Below are 24,570 nucleotides of genomic sequence, written 5' to 3' on the forward strand. Positions count from 1 at the left end.
GTTTCACTCACTCATGAATTATTATTACCTATAATGGGCACAAAAAAAAAATTGTTTCACATAATATATATAATTTTAAAATTATATATCAAAATAGAGAAGTTGGCTAACAAAATGGTGATGTGATTGAGACAAATTACAAAATATGAGGTCAAATTGTGAAAAAGAAGGATTGGAGACAGATTGACCCCACGGGATGGGGCGGCTTGAGATTTAATTTAAGACCGGTTCAAGAGATTGCCCTGAGCTCAGATCAAGAGATTTTAAGACCGGTTCTTAAAGTATGACATTTGCTCACCCTTTTATTTATATTGTTCTAATCCCTTATAGGCCTATATCTCTCTGGTAATTGAAAAAAAAAGTACAAATAAAGGAAGTTTTTCCGATTAAAAAATCGTTCCAATCTGAACTTCATGGACCAATATGATCCAGTGGTTTGGGCTGCAGGGTAGGTCCAAGCCAATTCAAGATGTGGGAATTCTTCAAGTTATCAAATAACCAGATTATACCTACGAAGAAATATTCGCTCGCATTTATTAATTTGATTACAAATTATGAAGTATACACTTTGCGCCTACCCTTCTGCAGCTGATCCCTAAGATCCAGGATTGGTCGGTTCGAGAATGGTCCGTGGAGGTTCAGTTAGCACATTTATCGTGAAGAGAACTCTCGTGCAAATTGACTCACGCGACACTCTTTTGAGTTTTTCCTTGGGCATCCATATTCTTAATGTTTCTCCTAACGGCATTGGCGATTTATTGTTTGGCGACATTCCCGGGGTTGTTATCTCACGTCATTGTATCGTTTGATTTTTTTATTTGGCTCTGGCCCCTAGTCTACCAAAAAATATATATATAATTATATTTACTCACCGAAAAAAATATAATTATACTTCGATGTCTGAACGGATAAATATTTTTTTTAACTTAACAACTCTTGTTTTAATTTATAACAATTTATCATAATTTTATTTCAATCACAATATTTTTCAAATGATTTTTTGCCAATGTATTTGTTCTGTATCTTATGGTAAACTTTTTACCCGGATCCTAAATTTTAGTACCAATTCACGGTATCAACTCCTATAATGGAAACATCTATTGTGGGACCTCTTGCCATGGAAAGACTTGAAGATTGAGTTAGAAAGGAATAATATTATTTAGATTTCTTTTACTTAATTTTCAGCAATTGATATATGGGATTTTATAGAGAATTTTTTGGGATTCTTTCGGGATATTTGAAGGCCTTTTGGCTACATATGAAGAGTGAGTCGACACCAATGAAGAAAAAGATACATGGGCGAGCAACAGGAGACGAAGAAAAAGACAGAGACGACCTGAGCCCAAGACCGGCCATGTTTTCTTTCAACTCTTCTTTATGCTTGTGTTCTGTTATGTTTTCTTCTAATTGTTGGTAGTTGAGCTCCATTATCATGAGTTGAATCTATTTTGCCTAGGGTTTCAATGGAAGCTAAAGTTTATTCTTACTTCGTGATCTTGATTCTTGGCTTATTAATTGATTGATCGTGTTTATTTTATTCCGTTCTTAATGCTATTTGATTGATTGGCCATCAATTAGATTGTTCTTGCAACTTGGATGAACTTAGAAAACAGATTCTAGGTTTAGGCGTGGGATAGAATAGCCTAAGATTAATTCACGTTGGGAAACGGGATTATTTGCAAGAGGATTAAGAATAATCAATCGCCTTAGGTAGCCAATTATGATTTGATCTTAATGGGTCCTCACTAGTTGATTGCCTAGGAATAGTGTAGTCGATTCGATACATGGGGATACGTTCTTGTAGCTATCGGAAGACATGCAATAAGATAGAAAATTCTAGGTTAACAAGACAATCAAATAGTCAGTCGTAAGTGAAGAAAGTGATCGGATTAATAATAGCCGTAGTGAAAGTTGTATGCTCTAGGTACTTATCACCATTATATTTGTCGTTTTTATTAATTCTTCCCAAAAACCGATCGTCTGAATAAAAAAATTTGTTTTAATCTTAGTGCTTAGTGAAGATCTAGATCAATCGTCATGGAAATAATATTCTACTCACTCTTTATTACTTGTTCCATGCGTACATATGTGTGAATCGATTACATTTATGGCAATACACATCAAGTTGTATTATAATTCAAATATATATATATATATATTAAATTACTTTTTCTCTGTCAACTTTCTTTTACTCTGAAAACACTGTTAGTGACTTCATCGAAATTTGCCTAAGTAATTATTATTCTATAATCTGGAATTAATAATTATTCATCATAACAAAATCTGCCAAAATTGAACAATTGAATTGCTTGTTCTGTTCATCAACACCAACTTTTTAAATCCGACATGTTGCTGATCTCAAAGCCGTACCAGAAGAGATGTTACCTATACGTCCAGTCCCAAAGATGCCGATGGCTTTCAAGAGCCGGCAGGTGAGATTGGTGCTGGTCGACGTTGAGTGTATGAATATGCTACAATAGGACAACTGTTGACGAATTCTCTGTATACAAATCTCTTTCGCTTCATATGAACTCATTAGTCCTGTGCTGAAATTCTGAGAAGACCAGAAAATTTGATCTCGATTGATGTGATAGAACAAAAAATTCTTGGTATATGCCATGTCCATTTGGATCGAAAAGTCGATCTTGAACGGACAAATACACTGCAATAGAACAACAGCTGACAAATTTTTCATATATGCTATTGCTTCACTTTACATTAAGGGCACGTTTGGTTCGCAGGATTAGAATAGATAGGGAATAGAATAGACTGGAATTAGAATAGACAGGGAACAGAATGAAAATTCTGATGAAATTTTTGTGTTTGGTTGAAGGGAATAGACAGGGAATAGAATTATAATTCTGATGTCTGGTTGGATTGAATAAGGAATAGAAATAATAGGAATAGGATAAAAAGACAATAATATCCTTCATATAAATACAATTTTTCTCGCGCACTGTCGAGAAACCCTAGCGTTCATTTCACCTCGGGGGCTCTTCCCCATTCTCGGGTCGGCAGCAGCGAGGACGAGGTTTGTAGGAATCTAATCGATGATGGGGCTTGTGAAAGTGTGGAGCTTTCCCATGGCCTCGTAGAGAAGCTGCTCCACCGGTTTCGGGATGACTGGAAATCGGCATTGGGTGTGTTCCGATGGGCTGAATCGCGTTCGAGCTTCTGTCACGTCCCGGAAGCGTACGATGCGATTGTCGACATACTGGGAAAGAGCAAGCAGATGGAGAGAATGAGGGGAATGTTAGATGAGATGCTAAAACGCGGTTTTGTGAGTCTCAACACAGTGAGCAAGGTCATGAGAAGGTTTGCTGGTGCAGGACTTTGGAGGGATGCCGTCTGGATATTCGATGAGCTGGAGAATCTCGGGTTGGAGAAGAACATCGAGACGATGAACTTGTTGCTTGATACGCTCTGCAAAGAGGGCAAGGTCGAGCAGGCTCGCGAGATATTCTTGGCTTAAGCCTCATATCCCCCCAGATGCTTACACATTTAACATATTCATCCATGGATGGTGCAAGCTCGATCGGGTAGATGAGGCTCTATGGACAATCCAAAAGATGAAGGGGCATGGTACCCAGGCCTGCGTGATCAGCTACTCCATCATAATCCGATGTTATTGCTGCCTGCACGACTTCGTTAAAGTCTATGAATTGTTCGACGAAATGCACGGCCAAGGGTGCCCCCCAAACATCGTCACTTACTCGACGGTCATGAATTATCTCATTCTGTTTGAGATCTTCCAACTGCATTTTATGCTGGGATTTGATGTGTGAGGGATGCATGGTTAATGACTCTTGACATCGTTAAGTGAATTTTTTGATGCCTTGGTATGAATTTACTTGGCATAGTATGTTATCATACCCAACTTGCGTGTTCTCTAGAAAGCGAAGTTTTGAAACAATGCCTTTTGAAAACAGTACTAAATTTTTCTTGAGGCTAGTTCAGACCATACAGAACTTGTCTGTGCATATGCTATACATTCCAAAGTATCATTTTGAGTTCTTGTAAACAGATGTGCTAATTGACTCTTTTCATTGTGCAGTTTGTAATTGCCTCTTTGGCTGGCTGGGGTGTTCTCATTGTTGGGGGATACAAATTCTTTACTAGAGGCAAAGGCAAGAACGAAGATAATTCTTTTCTCTTCTTTGGCCTTTCAGAAAATTTTGGCTTCACGTTATCCTGCTTTAGCCTTTTTGAACTATATGCTTAGAGTCTTTATTAATGAAGCTGCAAAAAAAAAATGATGCATTGCTGATAGCTCAAAAATTAGAGCATAAGCTTTTGAAATTACAAAGTGTTACACTTCATTGTGTCATCAGCTTGAAGTGATGAGAGTGATTTACATAAAAGTTTTAATATCAGTTTGTGCTCAAACTAGATAGAGGCTTTAGAACCGCCAAATTGTTTTGTCACAACTATATCTGGTTCTGGCAATGTGTTCTTCAGCCTGCCAATCAAGACTGATATTTTGAAAATCAAGAATTTTTCTCTGAAACTTATTGAAAAATATAACTTTGGATTCAATTTTTTTCAATGCAACTACAGCCTGATACTATTAGTATCGAGCATCTGTTCTTTGCACTATAAAATATATATGCTTGACTGCTATTCCGTCAAGTTTGCACTTGTACCATTTAAGTGTTCACAGAAACTCGGCCACATTCTGGAAGCACTTTTTGAGAGTTGCTTTGCAAAATCTGTTTCCAGCTCAGAAACTGCGTGCTGAGTGTAAATGAGTGAGTGTGCAGGACATTGTAAATTATGGGTGGTTTTTGAACGACAAAGGTGTGAAACGTATGATATTCTAGACAACTTTAATGAAAATTGCATAGTAATTTTTTTTTGCACTGTGGTTACCAACTCTTTTGAGAGTGTAAGGAAATTCTTTGAAATAATTGTGCAGGATGCCCGTACAGCAGGTTGCCGCACACCAGCAGAGGCCGATGCGTACTTTGAGCACAGGAGAAGGGAGGCTGAAGAGAGTGCTCATAGGGCCAAAGATGGCTCTCAACTGGGCCCCAGCAGCCATGGAGCCTTCATGGGATCTTCGGACCCAAGAGCTGCGGGACAGGGTTCCTCAAGCTCTGCTAACATTGTGGAAACAATGGGCTATAGCGGTGCGGATTTGCTGTCTGAAAATGTAAGTTCTGCAGTCCCCTGTGCATATTCTTTCCCACTCTGACTTTGACACAAATTTCCACAAACAAATTTTGCTATTGGACCCATGGTTCCAATAAAAATTCTAAGAGTTGAACTGACCTGTCCGACTGCAAAAGATACACGACACTAATTACCCTGTTGTTTTTCTTAGTAATTAGACCGATTGAAACCCAAGAAACCTGTCCTATGTACTTTTTCTTCTCAGAATTGTCAAACTTACTTTTCCCTGGTTTTGATATCTCCTTTTTCCTTTGTGGGTCGAGTTCTGTACATATCGATTGGTTGGTTCTGATCCGTTCTTCTGAATAAGCAGGAGAAGAGGCTTTGCACCGAAATTGTACCGCCACAAGTTTATCTCAGCATGCAGCAAGTGATGTCAGTGGAGATCTTCAAAGGTAAGGTCACCAAGAAGATGGACGCCTACCACTTGTTTCAGATGGACCCTAGCAAGATTGATCGGGGGGTGGGGGAGCATGGAACTGTGAATTCCATTGCATGATTAATACTACTGAGATTTACAGGTTTTGCTAATATATGAGTAAATGCCCAGTGGCTGAGACGAAAGTACCCAACAAAAAGTCAAAATGCCCCTCAGCTCATCTATTATTATCTGCCTCTTCAGCTATATGCTCTGTTACTGTTGTGGTTAGCAGCTAATTCCCCTTAACAAAAGAAAGAAAGGGGTTGCTCCCACTCCTATGACATATCTATTATCTACAAGTACTTGTCGAACCCGATCTTTGACAATCAACTTTCCCGGCCAAAGACTCGAACCACATTAACTATATTTAACCGTTCTATCATAAGATCAAATTCATCTTCCCTGACCACCAACATCATCATTACACTTTACCATCACCTCCTCCTGTTTTCTTCCTTCTCTTTTTATACATCATGTTATTGTTATGTATCATCCCCATCACGGAGACAAAACTGCTTCTTCGCTCATCTGTGCAACGGTGTGAGTTTCCCCTGGGGATTCTTGTTTATCTTCTGTGATGACTCTGGCATTGGGAGTTGAGGGACCACTGACATCCTTCAATGGGGGCAGCTCTTCCCGTTCGTCCATGCTATTACAGCACAGGGGAAGTTTTGGCCTGTGAGATCCATTTGAATATAGGAAAGAGACTATGTCCAGTTTCGGCTTAATCTCGACCCATCTGTTATCGACCCAGTCTCTGGAATTCCTAAAGTATCTCTTCTCCAGACTCAGGATCCTGTCTTCCCCTAGAAGATGAATCAGTAGACAAAATTCACAAACCTCGTGCAGGGAAAGAAACCAATATCGAGAACCAACTGATACAGCTGCCACACCAAGCTATGCTCAGCTCTGTGCGCCTGTAAAAATTTCTGTTTGTCCTCCATAAATCCTTATTGCCCCTTCACATTTTATACTTTTGCACCGAAAACATTCCGACTGCATACTTCTAAAAAAATAAAAAGACATTTATTCCCACCACAAATTAGAGCTGCTAAAAAAAACAAAACTCGAAAAATCATATCAAAATTAATTCATAAGCTACACATTGATTAAAAGTTAGAAATCACATTCGTACCAAAAGCACAACAATCTAAGCCTTGTATACTGATATTTAAGTACGAGATTCAACATAAGGAGCAAATCACCCACAAAAGTCCGTCCCCGATAAAATGTCTGCAACAAAGATTTAACAATTCAATGAGCCAAAAAAAAGACCACCGAAATCAACAATTTCAGGGAAACTTGATCGCAGTCTCCTTCTTGGGCCGATACTCGCCACTCCCGACGAGCTCGTCGTCTACATAGACGTAGAAGGCGGTGCTTGATTCGTAAGGAAATCCTGCACCATTTCCAAGCGATACTCTGGCTCGGTACCAAAGAAAAGTATAATATAATTCGGATGGTTACCGAACTTTTGAATAGCCATGCGAACTTGTGCTGAAGTCAGACCATCAACATTATGAAGAGCTCTCGGAAGTTCAAGGAACTTCTCTTGATAAACGTCTGAGTGAACACTCTTTGAGATCATCATGCAAGCTTCTTTCATTTCGATTGCTATTGTATTCAAGCCCTGAGAAATTGTGGAGAAGTCAGATTCACCTTTTTTCCTTTTTTTTTCCCGAAGAAGCACTTGCCGTTGCATCTGTAGGTGATTGATGAGCACGCGAAACATCTCCCGATGTAGGGGTATGATAAGGGCATATTATACTCATATTTTATTGTGCAATTCATGTTAAATTATTATTAATTTTATAGAAATTATAAGAAGTCGGTGCTTAATTATGTGTAATTTGATATTGTAGGTCTTTGAGGACTTAGATGGAATTACGAGCAATATTGAGGAGTTTTGCGCAATTTGGAGCCAGCATATATCTTTCGGAAATCTTTTTTTTGTTGTGGATATAAATACTCCTCATAACAAGATTAGGAAACCCTAGGGGGGGAGCCATCTTTCACCATTCTTTTAACCTAGAGAGTTTTTGGAGAGGGTCTTGTCTGGAGCCGTCACCTGGATCAATTGATTTGAAGCGAAGAATTGTGGAAGAGATAATTCCTTAAAGGAATTGTTGGGTTTTTGTTTTAGGATTCAATATCTTGAGTTTACTGCTGAATATGAATTCTATTGCAATGACTCCTTGGAATTATAATTGTGTTTTCAATTCCATGATATTCTAAGCTTCTTTTGTGGGAATATGATGAAACCCTAGGTAGCTAATATGATGATTGTCGCCATGTTATAGGATTAATAGATGTGTTGATGATTCATGATTGCAATTCCTATAATTTCAATTTTAATTCTTAATTGGTTATAATTGTTAGAAACACTATTGATACGGGAGTTGATATAGTGTTTGTTAGGAATTCTTGATTAAACTAATTAGTTAAATGCGATAGCTGCGTTAATTAGTTTAATTAGAGATTATCCAGGGATTAATGCAATGTTTCTAGTTAGTTATTCGCTAAGGCATTAGGGATAATTAATTTAGGGCATTAGACAATCATAGCACTGGAAGGTGTATGATTATAATTTAGAGTCCACTATTAATTAGAGATGCGGGAGCTGATTGATTAATTAGAGGTTTAAGACTTTAATTTTAAAGGCTTGATAAACTCACTTGAATAATCACATAGCTATCAGTCTATATAACATGATGGCAATCTGATTAGTGAAACTAGGGTGGATTCTGTTTTTCCCACTTTCAATTGATATATTTTCGTACAATTCTCTTTCTGCTCTTTGTGACGATTTAGGTTGATTAGTAGTTAATTAGTTAATTCTCTTAATTTGATTGCTTAGATAATAATAGAATCTAATATAGGTTTAGTACTTAATTAATCCTTGTGGGATCGACACTCTATTCATCACTATATTACTTGATCTGACCCAGTACACTTGCTGGTAGAATTTGAGCTTATTTTTATATATATTTGCAAAGGGATCAAGTTTTTGGCGCCGTTGCCGGGGATTAACTTAATATTAGACCACCTTTAGTTCTATTGTTAATTTAGGCGCACTTTACTGTGTGTTTATTTCTTGTTCTCTTTGCAGGTATTCTATGCGCAGGAGTAGAAGTGCTGAACTTCTACCATTAGATCCTGAGATAGAGCGCACCTTGCATCGGTTGAGAAGAGAGAACAGAAGAAGGGAAGAATTGCAGGTAGTTGAGATGGCAGATGATGACATCAACCGCCAAATACAGGGTGCTGCCAGAGCACTTCGAGACTATGCAGTACCTACTATTATGGGTTCTGCGATCAGAAGGCCCACTATTCCAGCTAATAACTTTGAACTGAAGCCAGCACTCATCCAGATGGTTCAATCAAATCAGTTTGGAGGATATCCCAACGAGAGTCCTGATGAGCATATTGCAGGATTCCTCCAATACTGTAACACGGTAAAGATGAATAATGTCACTGATGATGTTATTAGATTACAGCTTTTTCCTTTCTCGCTTAGGGATAAAGCGAGAGCCTGGTTCAATTCACTGCCACAAGAGTCCATCACCACCTGGGCCGACCTTTCATCTAAGTTTCTCAGGAGATTTTTCCCACCAGCTAGGACTGCAAGATTGAGGAACGAAATCACTAACTTCACCAAGTTCAATGGTGAATCACTTTATGAGGCATGGGAGAGATTCAAGGAGGCAATCAGAAAGTGCCCACATCACGGATTGCCAGATAATCTCCTAATTGAGGTCTTCTATCTTAGCCTGGATGATACATTGAGGTCTCTAGTAGATGCTGCAGCAGGAGGCGCACTGATGGGTAAGAATTATGATGAAGCAAGTGCTTTGATAGAAGAGATGGCCTCCAGTGCACATAATTGGCAGAATGAAAGAAGTAAATCAAGAGTGGCATCAGTCAATGACATGGACACTATTGCTAATTTGACAACCCAGATTTCAGCTCTCACTACCCAGGTAAGTAAACTCACCTCAGCACATTCTTTTAATACTAATCAGGTTGCTTTTTGTGAGTTGTGTTCAGGACCACATTCGACTCTTGAATGCATGTCTGGAAATCCCTCGGCTTCACCCAATGGAGAGCAAGTGAACTTTGTCAACAACTTCCAACGGAGTAATCAAGGGCCTTATTCGAACACTTACAATCCCGGGTGGCGTAATCATCCTAATTTCTCATGGAGGAATGAGAATAATGCACTTAAACCGCCACCTGGATTCCAAAAGCAAGGCCCTGCTCAGAATGCTCCACCTCAGCAAAGTCAGTCGAGAATGGAAGAGCTCATGTTGAGCTATATGCAAAAGACTGACACCATGCTACAGAATCAACAAGCCACTATTCGAAACCTAGAGGGTCAGATTAGTCAGATTTCTCAGCAATTGAGTAATAGACCATCAGGGTCTTTACCCAGCAACACTGAAGAGAACCCCAAGGGTGTCAATGCTATAATGCTGAGGAGTGGCAAGGAATTGGAAATAGTCAATAGAAAAGCTCAAACTCAGGAGGAGAGTCCGGAGAAAGACAAAGGTAAGCAAAAGGTGGAGGAACCAAGGCAGAAGTCACTAGGGGTGAAACCGTATGTTCCTCCTGTCCCTTTTCCAGGAAGATTGAAGCAACAACAGTTAGACGCCCAATTTGCTAAATTCCTAGATGTTTTTAAAAAGCTGCAAATCAACATTCCATTTGCAGAAGCACTCCAGCAGATGCCTTCATATGCTAGATTCATGAAGGATCTGCTCACTAAAAAGAGGAAGTTTGATGGGAGTGAGCCTGTGATGCTTACAGGAGAGTGTTCTATGATTCTCCAAAAGGACTTGCCTAACTTACCACGCAAACAAAGAGATCAGGGGAGTTTCACTGTTCCTTGTACTATAGGGAATTTTCATTTTGAGAACGTTCTTATTGATTCAGGTGCAAGTATAAATTTAATGCCTCTGTCTATTTTCAGGAAACTTGGACTTGGAGAATGCAAGAAAACTCATATTACCTTGCAACTTGCTGACAGGAGTATCAAATATCCAAAGGGTATTGTTGAGAATGTCCTGGTGAAGGTAGACAAATTCATATTTCCAGTCGACTTCATAGTCTTGGAGATGGAGGAGGACAGAGAGGTGCCCATGATCCTTGGCAGACCGTTCCTTGCGACAGGTAAAGCATTAATAGATGTGGAACAAGGTAAGCTCACTTTAAGAGTTATGAATGAACAAATAACTTTTAATGTTTATGACGCCATAAAGAAATTTGATGATGGCAAATCATGTTACACCATTGATATTATTGATGAGCTTATCTCTGAGTCTGTGGAGGAGAAAGCAGGTGTGGATACAATGGAATCAGTCCTTAGGGATCTGGACGATTGGAGTGATGATGATGAGCATGAGGAAGAATCTGTGGAGAAGGTATCAGAAATCAAGGCTCGCTACTATGAGGAGCTGGGCACTAGTGCGACAAAACCAGTATCATCTTTGACACAGTCCCCGGTGCTAGAACTTAAACCATTGCCTAGCCATTTAAAATATGCCTATCTTGGAATAGATGATACTTTGCCAATAATTATCTCTTCTTCCTTGACAGGTGATCAGGAGCAACAGCTCCTAAGCGTGCTGAGAGAGCACAAGGAGGCAATAGGATGGACTATTGCAGATATCAAAGGGATCAGCCCTTTGATTTGCACTCACAGGATAATGTTGGAAGCTGAGTGCAAACCCATAGTGCAACCACAGAGGCGACTTAACCCAACTCTCAAAGAGGTAGTGAAGAAAGAAGTGCTTAAACTGTTGGATGCAGGTATTATCTATCCTATCTCAGATAGTAAATGGGTTAGTCCTGTTCAAGTAGTGCCCAAAAAGGGTGGTATGACTGTGGTTAAAAATGAGGTCAATAAATTAATCCCGACTCGTACTGTGACTGGGTGGAGAGTTTGTATAGATTACAGGAAACTAAATGATGCTACCCGTAAAGACCATTTCCCCCTCCCCTTCATTGATCAGATGCTAGAAAAACTTGCAGGGCATGATTATTATTGTTTTCTAGATGGTTATTCTGGTTACAATCAGATTCATATAGCACCCGAGGACCAGGAGAAAACCACATTTACTTGTCCTTATGGCACTTTTGCCTTTAGGAGAATGCCTTTCGGTCTCTGTAATGCACCTGCCACTTTCCAGAGGTGCATGATGTCTATATTTTCTGACATGTTAGAGAATTTTATTGAAATATTTATGGATGATTTCTCTGTTTTTGGGAAGTCATTTGAATCTTGTCTGACAAATTTAGGCTGTGTGCTTAAAAGATGTAAGGAGACTAATCTGCTTCTGAACTGGGAGAAATGTCATTTTATGGTAAGAGAGGGTATAGTCTTAGGTCACAAGGTGTCAAAGAAAGGGATTGAAGTTGATCGAGCAAAAGTGGAGATAATAGAGAAGTTGCCACCACCCACTTCAACAAAAGGAGTAAGGAGCTTCTTAGGACATGCTGGCTTCTACAGGAGATTTATCAAGGACTTTTCTAAAATCTCTAGACCTCTTTGTAATTTACTTGAAAAAGATTCTGCTTTTGTTTTTAATGACAATTGTTTGCAGGCATTCAATTTATTGAAGGAGAAACTCACTTCTGCACCAGTGATCGTTGCACCTAATTGGGAGCTTCCGTTTGAGCTGATGTGTGATGCCAGCGACTATGCTGTAGGAGCAGTACTTGGGCAAAGGAGAGGTAAGGTATTTCATGCAATATACTATGCTAGTAGAACTTTAAATGAGGCCCAAAAGAACTATGCCACAACTGAAAAGGAGCTTTTAGCAGTCATATTTGCATGTGACAAGTTTCGGCCTTATCTGATAGGTTCTAAGATCATAGTATACACAGACCATGCTGCCCTGAAATATTTGTTTGCCAAAGCTGATGCTAAACCTAGGCTAATTCGTTGGATTCTACTGCTACAAGAATTTGACCTGGAAATTAGAGACACAAAGGGAACTGAAAATGTAGTAGCTGATCACTTATCCCGTTTGGAATCTGATTGTTTAGATTCACCCATTAATGAAAAGTTCCCTGATGAACAATTGCATGTAGCAGAAATCCAAGGATTACCTTGGTATGCTGATATAGTCAATTACATGGTTAGCAACATCACACCATATGGTTTGTCATCTCAACAGAAAAAGAAATTTTTGCATGATGTGAAATACTATTTTTGGGATGAACCATATCTGTTTAAATATTGTGCTGACCAAGTAATTAGACGCTGTGTGCCTGAAACTGAACAACTTAGCATAATACAACACTGTCATTCTAAGGAAGCAGGAGGCCACTTTGGTGTGGAAAGAACTGCAACTAAGATCTTATCTTGTGGATTTTATTGGCCTAGAGTATTTCATGATTGCAGGAATTACATTATGTCTTGTGCTCCATGCCAAAGAACTGGCAATATTTCTAGGAGACATGAAGTACCACAAAATAGCATTCTTGTAATTGAGCTTTTTGATGTGTGGGGAATAGACTTTATGGGTCCTTTTCCCTCTTCTTTTTCAAATAAATATATTCTTGTGGCTGTTGATTATGTTTCAAAATGGGTAGAAGCAGTTGCTCTACAAAGTAATGATGCCAGAGTTGTAATCAGATTTTTGAAAAAGAACATCTTTTCAAGATTTGGGGTACCTAGAGCCATTATAAGTGATGGGGGATCACATTTTTGCAATCGGCAATTTGAAAAATTATTATCAAAATATGGAGTTACTCATAAAATTGCCACCCCTTATCATCCACAGACTTGTGGACAGGTTGAGGTGTCCAATAGGGAAATAAAGCGTATCTTAGAGAAAACAGTCAATGCATCTAGGAAAGATTGGTCTTTAAAACTTGATGATGCATTGTGGGCTTACAGGACAGCTTTCAAAACCCCCATAGGAATGTCCCCATACAAGATTGTTTATGGTAAATCATGTCACCTACCAGTAGAGCTTGAGCACAAAGCATATTGGGCCATAAAATACCTTAACTTTGATTTACAAGCTGCAGGTGAAAAGAGATTGCTCCAATTGAATCAGATGGCTGAGATGAGAGAGGAAGCATATGAAAATGCTAGGATATACAAGGAGCGAGCTAAGCGATGGCATGATAGGAACATCCTAAAGCGAGAGTTTTTGCCTGGTCAGAAAGTCCTATTATACAACTCTCGCTTGAAGTTGTTCCCAGGTAAGTTAAAATCTCGATGGTCTGGACCATTTGTTATTTCTAATGTTTTTCCCTATGGTGCAGTTGAGCTGAAGTCAGAAGATGACCGCACTTTTAAAGTAAACGGTCATCTTCTCAAGCATTACTTTGAAGGGGAAAATATTGATGGTGATGCCACTACGGTGGATCTAGCAAATTCGGTTGAAGAATTGGAAAAGTCGAACTAGCGACTATAAACTAAGTGCTTCATGGGAGGCAGCCCATGTCTGAGAGCTAAAGTCCCTGTTGGCTCTCAATTCTTTTGCTTCATTTGTTTTATTTTGATTTGCTGTTGGTTTGTACTTTATCAAGCACCCACTCATTGGGTAGACTTGGGATATTTGCTATTTGATTGTTTTAGTTAAGATGGATTATCTGCTATTTTTGTTCTTTTTGTTGTTTTCTTTTTGTTTTTGAAGCCAGGGTGGATAACAACTGCTGACTCTCTCTATTGCTATACCAGTTGGAACTCCAATTGCTTCAACTTAATTTTTCGAAACCGGGGAAGTACTAGTATCTCTTTTTCTCTTATGTTCTTTATTTTTATTTTCGTTTTACTAGAGCTACATTAGGAACAGTGAGGACACTGTTTAATCTAAGTGTGGGGAAGGGAGATACTAAACAGATGGAGTATAAAATTGAGTATAGTGTTGATGTCTGAATTCTGTGATTTAATTTGTTACTCATGACATCTGATGCCTGTCTTTGTTGATAAATAGTTATACTTCCCTGTCACCTTGAATTATAATTGTCCTTAAGTTATCTGGCAATTGTTAGGCCAAATTCTTTTTTTTTTTTTTTATTTTTTTTAATTATTGAAATCTAGAGATTGTACGAAGAATACTGTTGATAGCATTTGTTCAGGAATTGTTTGAAAAAAATTGACTCACTTAGGCGCCCTACTCACCACTGTTGTGATTTTTGTACTTAGTTAAAATTAATTAGTCAAATCTTTAGAAATCAAATTTACCTAGTTTTTAGCCCTAGAGTTTGAAGTTTAAGAGTCGGTCAAGTCCTTAAGTGAAAAATAAACAGGTCTACTTCTAAGCAAAGTTAGTTAGTATATCCTCTTTTTAATTATTCTAATAGCACTTTAACATTTAGTGAAAGAGGTAGAAGAAGCTTTGTACTTAGTGATTCCTATAAAAGAAGTCTGAAAAGTGTTAGTGAGCATTCAAAAAAAAAAAGCAAGCATAGCCTTTACTCCAATGACTCAAGAATTGAGTTATGAGTATCCTAACTTGAATGTTAGAGTGAGGAAGAGTTCGTAGGGGTCCCTTTAAAACCCGGTCAGTTGGGTGATGAGCCCGGGATGTGCCGACTCAATGAACTCACTATAACGAGAAGAGCGGAAAGGCACAAGTTCAAACAAAAATTGGACTTGAAAAAAAAAAAAAATTTGCTTCTTAAACAGAAAGGAAAAATTGAATGCAAAAACAAAAAAATAAATTAAGACTTGTAATAAAAAGGAAGAAAACCTAGGGACGAAGCAGATACCATATGCTTTCACTACCTTGTTGACTTGCTTAGAGGGAAAATTAGAGGGATTATATGCCTGCTAACAGCTATGAAGTTTAAATGTGTATTTTTCCTTATAGGACTGAGTATTTACTTTTGAAATAGAAATCTTAGGCTAAACGCTTGGATTAAAATTTGCTTTCTCTAGATTAGCTGGTTAATTTCAACTGTAGTACTCTGATCACATGTTTCCAGTTTGGTTTGAGCAGTGGGCACCACAAAATAACGAGTAATAAATTATGAGATATCAAATGCTTAAATCAGTGAATATGAAAATTTGTACTCTCTCTGATAGATTTCTTTCCTTGGTCTTATTTATTTTGCTTGAGGACAAGCAAAAGTTCAAGTGTGGGGAAGTTGATAAGGGCATATTATACTCATATTTTATTGTGCAATTCATGTTAAATTATTATTAATTTTATAGAAATTATAAGAAGCCGGTGCTTAATTATGTGTAATTTGATATTGTAGGTCTTTGAGGACTTAGATGGAATTACGAGCAATATTGAGGAGTTTTGCGCAATTTGGAGCCAGCATATATCTTTCGGAAATCTTTTTTTTGTTGTGGATATAAATACTCCTCATAACAAGATTAGGAAACCCTAGGGGGGGAGCCATCTTTCACCATTCTTTTAACCTAGAGAGTTTTTGGAGAGGGTCTTGTCTGGAGCCGTCACCTGGATCAATTGATTTGAAGCGAAGAATTGTGGAAGAGATAATTCCTTAAAGGAATTGTTGGGTTTTTGTTTTAGGATTCAATATCTTGAGTTTACTGCTGAATATGAATTCTATTGCAATGACTCCTTGGAATTATAATTGTGTTTTCAATTCCATGATATTCTAAGCTTCTTTTGTGGGAATATGATGAAACCCTAGGTAGCTAATATGATGATTGTCGCCATGTTATAGGATTAATAGATGTGTTGATGATTCATGATTGCAATTCCTATAATTTCAATTTTAATTCTTAATTGGTTATAATTGTTAGAAACACTATTGATACGGGAGTTGATATAGTGTTTGTTAGGAATTCTTGATTAGACTAATTAGTTAAATGCGATAGCTGCGTTAATTAGTTTAATTAGAGATTATCCAGGGATTAATGCAATGTTTCTAGTTAGTTATTCGCTAAGGCATTAGGGATAATTAATTTAGAGCATTAGACAATCATAGCACTGGAAGGTGTATGATTATAATTTAGAGTCCACTATTAATTAGAGATGCGGGAGCTGATTGATTAATTAGAGGTTTAAGACTTTAATTTTAAAGGCTTGATAAACTCACTTGAATAATCACATAGCTATCAGTCTATATAACACGATGGCAATCTGATTAGTGAAACTAGGGTGGATTCTGTTTTTCCCACTTTCAATTGATATATTTTCGTACAATTCTCTTTCTGCTCTTTGTGACGATTTAGGTTGATTAGTAGTTAATTAGTTAATTCTCTTAATTTGATTGCTTAGATAATAATAGAATCTAATATAGGTTTAGTACTTAATTAATCCTTGTGGGATCGACACTCTATTCATCACTATATTACTTGATCTGACCCAGTACACTTGCTGGTAGAATTTGAGCTTATTTTTATATATATTTGCAAAGGGATCAGGGTATTGACATTGCCATTGGCAGATTCATTCGGGTTTGAATGATTCACATCCGCTTCTTCGGCTACTCCAGTTAAATCTTCAATCTCGAGCTCTTGCAGAATATCTTCAACAGTTTGAGCATCTTTTCCAGTAGCTTGATCCTTCGCATATATCATAGATAATTCTTCGAAAAAGGGAAAACTTCTCATTCTAAATGGAGCAGCTTCTTTGTGAGTATAAAAACAGAAAGAATAGAGTGTTAATGATATTATATATAAACATAACGATAGAGTATCGAAATAAATAGATTATGTCTTTATTACCGCTACATAAGTCTCCCAGACATCGTCTTCCGCTGTAACCATCTTCCGTGTTGAGTCCCATCCAAAGCCACTTGTATTAAGCATCATATCATACACGATAGCCCATTCCCTCTTTAGTGTCTTCAGTCGAGATTCAATGTGAGGTCTCGCCTTGATACCACAATTCGGGAGCTTTTCCAATAGCATTTTCTCAAGTTCTGGCAAGTAGCCAGACTTAAACCCTGTGTCAGCATTGTGGATGCCCATATTCCGTAGGTCAATCATGCAAGAGACGAGGACTGCATCCTCAGCTAATGTCCATTTCCTTTTGCTACTCTTGCTCACCTGGGAAGTAACAGATGCAGAACTACCTTCCATTTTCTATACCAATAACACATACATGAAATGGCAATAAGAACCTGTATTTAACCAAATATATGCAAAAAGTATACATATATACATATAATATGGCACATAAGACTTTCAGAAAATCAAACCGAAAGTGCATTGAAATAGATTCATTACATTGTCTTTAGAAAGCAATGACAATACAACTTACAATACCAAGCAAATCCATCTAAGTAGTTGATGAAAAAACAACTCAAAGTTAACATTACAATTCCCAATCACAACATCTATCTAAGTAGTGGATGAGTTCCACTCATTAAACATCTGAGTTGCCAACTCTTTCCTCCAATTACTCCAAACATTTAATGTTTGAATATCAGAAATATGATCACTATCCTCATTAGGGTTGTCAACATCCGTTTCATTCAGTTGATCTTCCATAGGATCAAAAGTCATCTCTCTCCTAATGAAATTATGCAATAGGCAACAAGCAATTATAATTCTATTGTGAACCCTAACAGGATAAAATGACGGACTTCTAAGAATCGCCCATCGAATCTTAAGCAAGCCGAAACACCTTTCAATAACATTACGAGCAGAGGCATGTCTCAAATTGAAAAGCTCATCATCATTTCTCGGTCGATGTCCTTGACGCCACTCATTAAGGTGATACCTTTGACCTCTAAAGGGTGCCAAAAAGCCCTCACAGTTTGTATAACCAGCATCAACGAGATAATAACAACCTATATTCAAAAAGAGGGCAAAAAAAAACCTAGATTACTTTGTATGTTATTAAGCTTTTCATTTTTAATATTAACAATGTCAAAAAATTATTATACTCACCAGTTGGCACCCTAAGTCCATGTTCCCTAGAAATAGCATCCCGTAATACCCTACCATCAGCTGCAGAACCCTCCCATCCAAGAAGGACATATGCGAATTGCATATCTGGAGTACAAACTCCTAACACATTGGTTGCTATGTCACCTTTACGAGTTTTGTATCTAGGCTTATCAACCTCGATCACTCTGATTTTGATATACGTCCCGTCTAGAGCACCTAGACAATTCTACATTGAACCAAAATGTAATGTTAGCACCATATTAGCTCCCTAAATTTACAAAATTTGACTTTTATTTAGGTACCTTAAACCACTTCCACCGTTGATCCTCTGAATCCTCAGCTATTGGTTGGGGCTTCTTATACAAATGAGCTTGTAAACGTAAAGTGGCTTACAGTTTCACCCGATCTACTAAACTGGTGTTTAATGACTCGATTCTTAACATGATGAGCCAATACATATAAAAACATTGCAACTTGTTCATCAACATGCATATTTCTTGTATTCTTCAGACCCCCAATTTCTTGAAGCATATGACACAATTTGAAAAATGCATTCCTATCCATTCTTAGTTGTTCAGTACAAGTAACGTCATCCGCATACACAAGCCTCCTAATATGATCCCTCTTCCTATAATATTTTAACTCGTACGACCTACTGCTTGGTTTAGGACCATATAGAGCAGCTAATTCTGACATTATTCCCATCAAAGCCCTTACTATAGTACACATTTGAATACAGAAAGTTAGAGCAACGACTTTCCTCTTCTTTCTCAACCTCTGCAAACTCAACTGATCCATAACTGCAAAGTGTAGTCGTACAAGAAGAGCCTCAATCAAAACCCATATTTTTCAAATCAACTATGTAAGATAACACTACAGCATAACTGGCAAACAACTCACATATCCATTATTGAATCAGCAAAATCATATCACAACTTCTATCAGCAAGAACAATCAGCAACACAGTACGAGTTGAATCAACAAATACATATCCCAGTTCAATCAGCAAACACATATAAACTTTTCTATCCAAACCATGATAAAGAAATAATTTGACTGCAATCAATGTCCTCCCGACCTCTGTTTCTTTTTTTACATTTCTGATTCAACAGCAAGAAATGGATCGAGGTCAATTAAGATACACAGTTTATAATTTTCCCAAAAAAAGACATAGTTTATTCAGATAAGCTGCTTCTACATACAAAAATTAATTATATTGTGCTGGGCAATCATCTAGGATGATAGAAGCCTGTGGAAAATCATAAAATGGATCGGATGAAAAAGTTATCACCTGAAATGTCGTCACGCTTTGTTCGAGCTCCGATATATACTGCAACTTTCTCACCCTCGACCTCTGAGCTGATTGCCGATTAGCCAAAATCCTAGGCAATAACCAGTAAAGAAGACTCTTTGACAATTTATCCGAAACATCGTATTGCACAAATCTCTCTCATGCATGCAGAAGTATAAGCATTCAAAAGCATGCGTGAAGAGAGAACACGGCAAAACACATATTTGAACTGTTAAATGAAAAATAAAATTGACAAGGACAGTACACAAAAGATTGGGAATGTAAGTGTGATTCGATCATCAAATTCATGAGCAGGAGCAGGTCAATTAGGCAAATCATTCAGTTCTTAGCACAGATTTTTCATTTATCTACAATATTTTTCAATATCAGTCAGTCAAGTGAGGAGATTCTTTTCATCAACAGACACACAACTCCATCGTATACTGAGTGAGCAATATTGAAAAGGTACCTAATCACTTCGCCACCCAGGAAATCCATTAGATTGATTACACAAACGTGTATTCAGTACAAAGTACCATACATTTAAAATGAATTACTAGTCAAATTCTAGAGTATGAGTAAGGTCAATGGGGCAAATCATTCAGTTTTTAGCATTTCATTCCAACTGGACCGATACTCGCCACTCCCGACGAGCTCGTCGTCTACATAGACGTAGAAGGCGGTGCTTGATTCGTAAGGAAATCCTGCACCATTTCCAAGCAATATTCTGGCTCGGTACCAAAGAAAAGTAGAATATAATTATCTTTAGTTGGTGTTATCTTAACTGAAGTTGAATTTCATAACTTAGTTTCTGTGTAGTCTAAGTAGACTCTCAAAAAATTGTTGGGACATACAATGAAGCCAAAGATGTTTCCAGTATCACTCGATAAACTAAATGAGAGCATTCCTGATCTTCTAAAACACAACCATGTGGCCGAAATATTTATGTTAAGATAGTGAGAGAAAAACAAATTGATCGATAAGCGGATAAATTTGTATCTTTTAGTAGTTTGACCCAATTTACTGGGCTAGTCAGGGTACAAATAACAGGAGCGGCTGCTGGAACCTACTAGCAAACTGGAATGGATGAGGATATACAATGTCCCCTACTTACGGTCCTCTCCTGTTATTGCTCATTGAAAAGCTAATCAATCGAAGCAGTAATTGTCAATTGAGGTTGAAAATGGAGGACGCAAAATAAACAAACTTCATCCTTGTCATGAGCACATGTTTGTGATCTACAATTGCAACCAACTAAACATAGAAGCAGAGACCAAGACGTTCATAGCGATCTTTTACAAGCAACCATAGGATCAGAGAAGAAATGTCTCTCAACCTTTACTCCCTATGCGGACCAAGAAATGACAAAGTGTGTTTTTGCATCCAATAAATTCATCCCAATGACAACCCATTTATTTTCAAATCTACTAAAGCATCTAACACTACAGCATAACCCATATCCGCGGCAGGATTCGATAATTCTAAAAATATGCAGAAGGAACATAAATCTAAATGGAAGGAACTAGCTGACATTGTTGACAAAATACCTAGGATGAAGTTGAGGATGAAGTGTTGATAGGGAGGCAAATGGCTTCGCTAGCTGAGGTTTCTCCTGCAAAAATGAAAATCCAAAATCCCTTCCTTATATTATATCATAATAAGTATATGCAAAACCTGAAATTATATCCAAAAATGAAAATCCAAAACAGTAAATAGGATGATGAACTCTGCAAGTTTGTTGAAGATCCTAGTGGTATTAATTCTGCTCAGTATCTTAAGGACAAGTCAAGGAAGTGGCAGAAGTTTGTGACTCAAGTCAGTTAGCACCAAACTATATCTTAATGGTTTCTCCCTGTTCTAATACAGCTTCATTACTATCGTTAGAATGGCCAATCTGCATTATGAAGCTGGGGGGACCATAACATATTAACAATTAGGAATCTATCTATTGAACAAAGTAACTGAGGAACATGGCAGCAACCTGAGGCCTAAACTGCAAGTGTCTGTCTCGGTAATTAATCAATTTATTTGTTATACTCAGCAATTATTGTGCTAATATTGTTTACTTAAAAATAAAAACATAGCAGCAGTTATGAAGCTGGGGGACCATAACATATTAACAATTAGGAATCTATCTATCGAACAAAGTAACTGAGGAACATGGCAACAACCTGAGGCCTAAACTGAGTGTCTATCTCGGTAATTAATCAATTTATTTGTTATACTCAGCAATTATTGTGCTAATATTGTTTACTTAAAAATTAAAACATAGCAGCAGTTATGAAGCTGGGGGACCATAAAATATTAACAATTAGGAATCTATCTATCGAACGAAGTAACTGAGGAACAAACTGCAAAGTGTCTGTCTCACTCATTAATCAATTTCTTTGTTATACTCAGCAATTATTGAGCTAATATTGTTTACTTAAAAATGAAAACATAGCAGCATTTTTTTTCTTTTTCTTGGCATTATCGTTCCTATTGTTGTCAATCTCTTTCAAGCCGTGCAAGTAGCTAGCTCACGAAGATGTACATTATAATCATCAGATGACTGTTTGAAAACTGCAGTAGTCGATACTTATCATGAGAAAGACCAACCCGGGCTTTATGAGAACTGCCCCACAGAAATTGCCGAACTTGAGAATGGTTTGGTGAGAAGTTTCTGGTGGAGACGATTAAAGGGTGAAGATTACTGATCTTCTAGGAGGGTTATTGAGCTCGGGCAACATGGAGTGAAGCCGTGATTCAATCAATAGCTTCTCAAATCAAGATCGATTTCGGGACTTGATCAAACTAATCACAATCTAAATATTCGTGCAGACTAGCTTCTCCCTATGTATCTCTACTATGGTATTTCCGGAAAATTTGTGGTGTCCACTACTAACTATCAGAATGAAGGTACCAGTATATCAAATCAAAAATTGATTGCGCGACTTCATGAACAAGCAGCTGTATTGGGCTAGCAAAAAATCGAAGAATCCTTTCGACCAGAGCGAAACGAAGCAGACTTACCTGAGCAGGGACGTCCGCCCAGTTTCCACTTCTCCTTCCACTTTCCGACCGGCAATGGAGCGGCGGAGATCAACCCTTCCTCGAATATCCTCTACCAGACGGCCGAATCGAAGCCCAAATCGCGTCGGAGGGGATGCGAAATGGACGAGTTTAGCTCTGCTAGAGTTTCTAATTTCCGACTGAAAGGAAATGTCGGGGAAGCAAGGTATTTTATAGGATGGCATGCGTTGTAATTACTTGACGAAGGCGAGGGTATTTTGGTCTTTTTGCGTCCTAATCCGCACCCGGCTCAGCTAATCCGGACTATGCTGGGGGGCTTAGCTAATCCTGTCCTAATCCGCATATACAAGTCCGGTCGGAATTTTTATTTCGAAATCCAGCGAACCAAACGCCGGATTATGTATTCCGTACGGAATACCTAATCCTTGTCTGATCTAATTCGGCGAACCAAACACGCCCTAACTTATTAGCGGACGGATGGGCCTAAAATTTTAAATAGTGGGGTGGGGCTAATATAGTCGATAATAGGAGTGTGCATGGGTACCGGGTATACCTGAAACTGATCAGAAACTGCCCATTAGGGTAGGATCCGGGTAGCTCGTATTGAAAATATGGTAAATTCCTGGTATTAAAATCATGAACCTGTGAAAATTGATTCCGATTCCGATTCCTACCTACAGGGTACCCGGAACCGGTTATTTGGTAAAAAAAATAAAGAGAAAAGAGTAAAGTTACTGTCTCCTTTAATGAATCAGAACAGAGGTATTTTGTTGTGTTGGATCGTATCATGGATATTTAATTTTGTCGATGGATTGATAACACATATTATTATTTTATTATTGTGGATTAATCTAAATTTTGTTGATATTCTATTTGGCATAATTACTGATTATGTATGTGACATTTTCGATTTTATTTAGCGAGAGAAAAAAATTTACAGGTTCTAACAGGGTACCCAGAACATGTGGTATAATACAAGTTCCGAGTAGGTTTCGGTTCCAAGATTCAACAGGGTAGGGTCCGGTTCCAAAATCTTAGAACTTTTCCCTTATAAGGTAGTGTCCGGATATTGTGAAAAATACATAGTACTCGGAACCGATCACCCCCAGTTAATAACACATAATCCTCATGAGATCTATATATATTCAGCCAAAAGAAAAGGATCTATATACATATATACTAGGTTTTCAGGCCCATTATAAGCAAAACAATTAATAATAAAGACTTGAATTTATGAATATAAAATAAGAAATCAAATTCAATAATTATTATGAATTTAAATTATTCATTAATCTATTTTATCAATAAGTTTATCATATCAATATTTTCAGTGGGTGAGGATAAAGATAAATTTTATAAAAACTAGTTGATAATCTACATGATTTTTTGTCGCAACTAATCTAAATAATTTTAAACGTTATGCATAAATAAAATATAATTAAAACCGAATGAATTATGTTAATAATATTAATAAATTACCAAAAATCATTCACATCAATTAAGCAAAAATAATATCTTTACTTCAGCATTAACTTAATGATATTTCGATGGGAGTGTAATTATCTTCAAATTATTAATTGTGTTTAAACTTTTTCTCAAAATAAAGTCCGAAACAAATTAATTTGAGATTTTTTTATACTTACATGCATCAATGAATCCTAATTTCATTATAAACAATAAATTAGTAATAATTTATTTTTTATTAACAAAATAATGTAGAGTAAATTAATAAATTGATCCCGGAAAGATCGAGTATGTCTCGAATGCTACTTCGACCCATTTTTTATATCACTTTTGCCCTTGGCCACCAAAGTGTACATCCAATAAAGCCTTTCGTCA

General features: G+C 37.5%; 4 protein-coding genes, 1 long non-coding RNA gene, 1 other non-coding gene and 1 pseudogene across 6 annotated transcripts; 3 read left to right on the forward strand and 4 right to left on the reverse strand.

Annotated features, from left to right (window-relative positions):
* The first annotated feature begins 2,932 nt into the window (after window positions 1-2,932).
* LOC116200365 lies at window positions 2,933-4,128 on the forward strand (annotated as a pseudogene).
* A 1,514-nt stretch (window positions 4,129-5,642) lies between these two features.
* LOC116199737 lies at window positions 5,643-7,403 on the reverse strand. The gene is made up of 2 exons (XR_004155594.1): window positions 6,729-7,403; window positions 5,643-6,399 (listed from the first exon to the last, which is right to left on the reverse strand). It is a non-coding gene; the product is annotated as an uncharacterized LOC116199737 (long non-coding RNA).
* Window positions 7,404-8,709: 1,306 nt separating this feature from the next.
* On the forward strand, window positions 8,710-10,910 carry LOC116200366. The gene is made up of 4 exons (XM_031531215.1): window positions 8,710-9,573; window positions 9,616-10,403; window positions 10,563-10,789; window positions 10,900-10,910. The coding sequence occupies exons 1-4, from the start codon at window positions 8,710-8,712 to the stop codon at window positions 10,908-10,910; spliced, it is 1,890 nt and encodes a 629-aa protein (XP_031387075.1).
* LOC116202111 lies at window positions 9,220-9,326 on the reverse strand. The gene has a single exon (XR_004155993.1). It is a non-coding gene; the product is annotated as a small nucleolar RNA R71 (small nucleolar RNA).
* LOC116199736 lies at window positions 10,895-14,050 on the forward strand. Its single transcript, XM_031530207.1, has 2 exons — window positions 10,895-12,874; window positions 13,379-14,050. The coding sequence occupies exons 1-2, from the start codon at window positions 10,942-10,944 to the stop codon at window positions 14,011-14,013; spliced, it is 2,568 nt and encodes an 855-aa protein (XP_031386067.1). The 5' UTR covers window positions 10,895-10,941; the 3' UTR covers window positions 14,014-14,050.
* A 3,193-nt stretch (window positions 14,051-17,243) lies between these two features.
* Window positions 17,244-17,615, reverse strand: LOC116200367 (uncharacterized protein At2g29880-like). Its single transcript, XM_031531217.1, has one exon. The coding sequence runs from the start codon at window positions 17,613-17,615 to the stop codon at window positions 17,244-17,246; it is 372 nt and encodes a 123-aa protein (XP_031387077.1).
* A 103-nt stretch (window positions 17,616-17,718) lies between these two features.
* LOC116199735 (protein ALP1-like) lies at window positions 17,719-18,812 on the reverse strand. The gene is made up of 3 exons (XM_031530206.1): window positions 18,731-18,812; window positions 18,429-18,654; window positions 17,719-18,328 (listed from the first exon to the last, which is right to left on the reverse strand). The coding sequence occupies exons 2-3, from the start codon at window positions 18,529-18,531 to the stop codon at window positions 17,877-17,879; spliced, it is 555 nt and encodes a 184-aa protein (XP_031386066.1). The 5' UTR covers window positions 18,532-18,654; window positions 18,731-18,812; the 3' UTR covers window positions 17,719-17,876.
* Window positions 18,813-24,570: the final 5,758 nt, after the last annotated feature.

This window comes from Punica granatum, chromosome 3, assembly GCF_007655135.1.
Source record: "Punica granatum isolate Tunisia-2019 chromosome 3, ASM765513v2, whole genome shotgun sequence".
In the NCBI taxonomy this organism is placed as follows: Eukaryota; Viridiplantae; Streptophyta; class Magnoliopsida; order Myrtales; family Lythraceae; genus Punica; species Punica granatum.

Excerpts from the sequence above, each read along its gene's own strand:
- LOC116200366 (XM_031531215.1), top strand. The coding sequence starts at position 8,710 with ATGCGCAGGAGTAGAAGTGCTGAACTTCTACCATTAGATCCTGAGATA. Across the intron at positions 9,574-9,615 it reads TTTCAGCTCTCACTACCCAG|GTTGCTTTTTGTGAGTTGTG; the intron begins GTAAGTAAACTC and ends AATACTAATCAG. Across the intron at positions 10,404-10,562 it reads CCTGTGATGCTTACAGGAGA|GAAACTTGGACTTGGAGAAT; the intron begins GTGTTCTATGAT and ends GTCTATTTTCAG.
- LOC116199736 (XM_031530207.1), top strand. The coding sequence starts at position 10,942 with ATGGAATCAGTCCTTAGGGATCTGGACGATTGGAGTGATGATGATGAG. Across the intron at positions 12,875-13,378 it reads ACGCTGTGTGCCTGAAACTG|AGACTTGTGGACAGGTTGAG; the intron begins AACAACTTAGCA and ends CTTATCATCCAC.
- LOC116200367 (XM_031531217.1), bottom strand. The coding sequence starts at position 17,615 with ATGGAAGGTAGTTCTGCATCTGTTACTTCCCAGGTGAGCAAGAGTAGC.
- LOC116199735 (XM_031530206.1), bottom strand. The coding sequence starts at position 18,531 with ATGCAATTCGCATATGTCCTTCTTGGATGGGAGGGTTCTGCAGCTGAT. Across the intron at positions 18,329-18,428 it reads TGGACTTAGGGTGCCAACTG|GTTGTTATTATCTCGTTGAT; the intron begins GTGAGTATAATA and ends TTTTGAATATAG.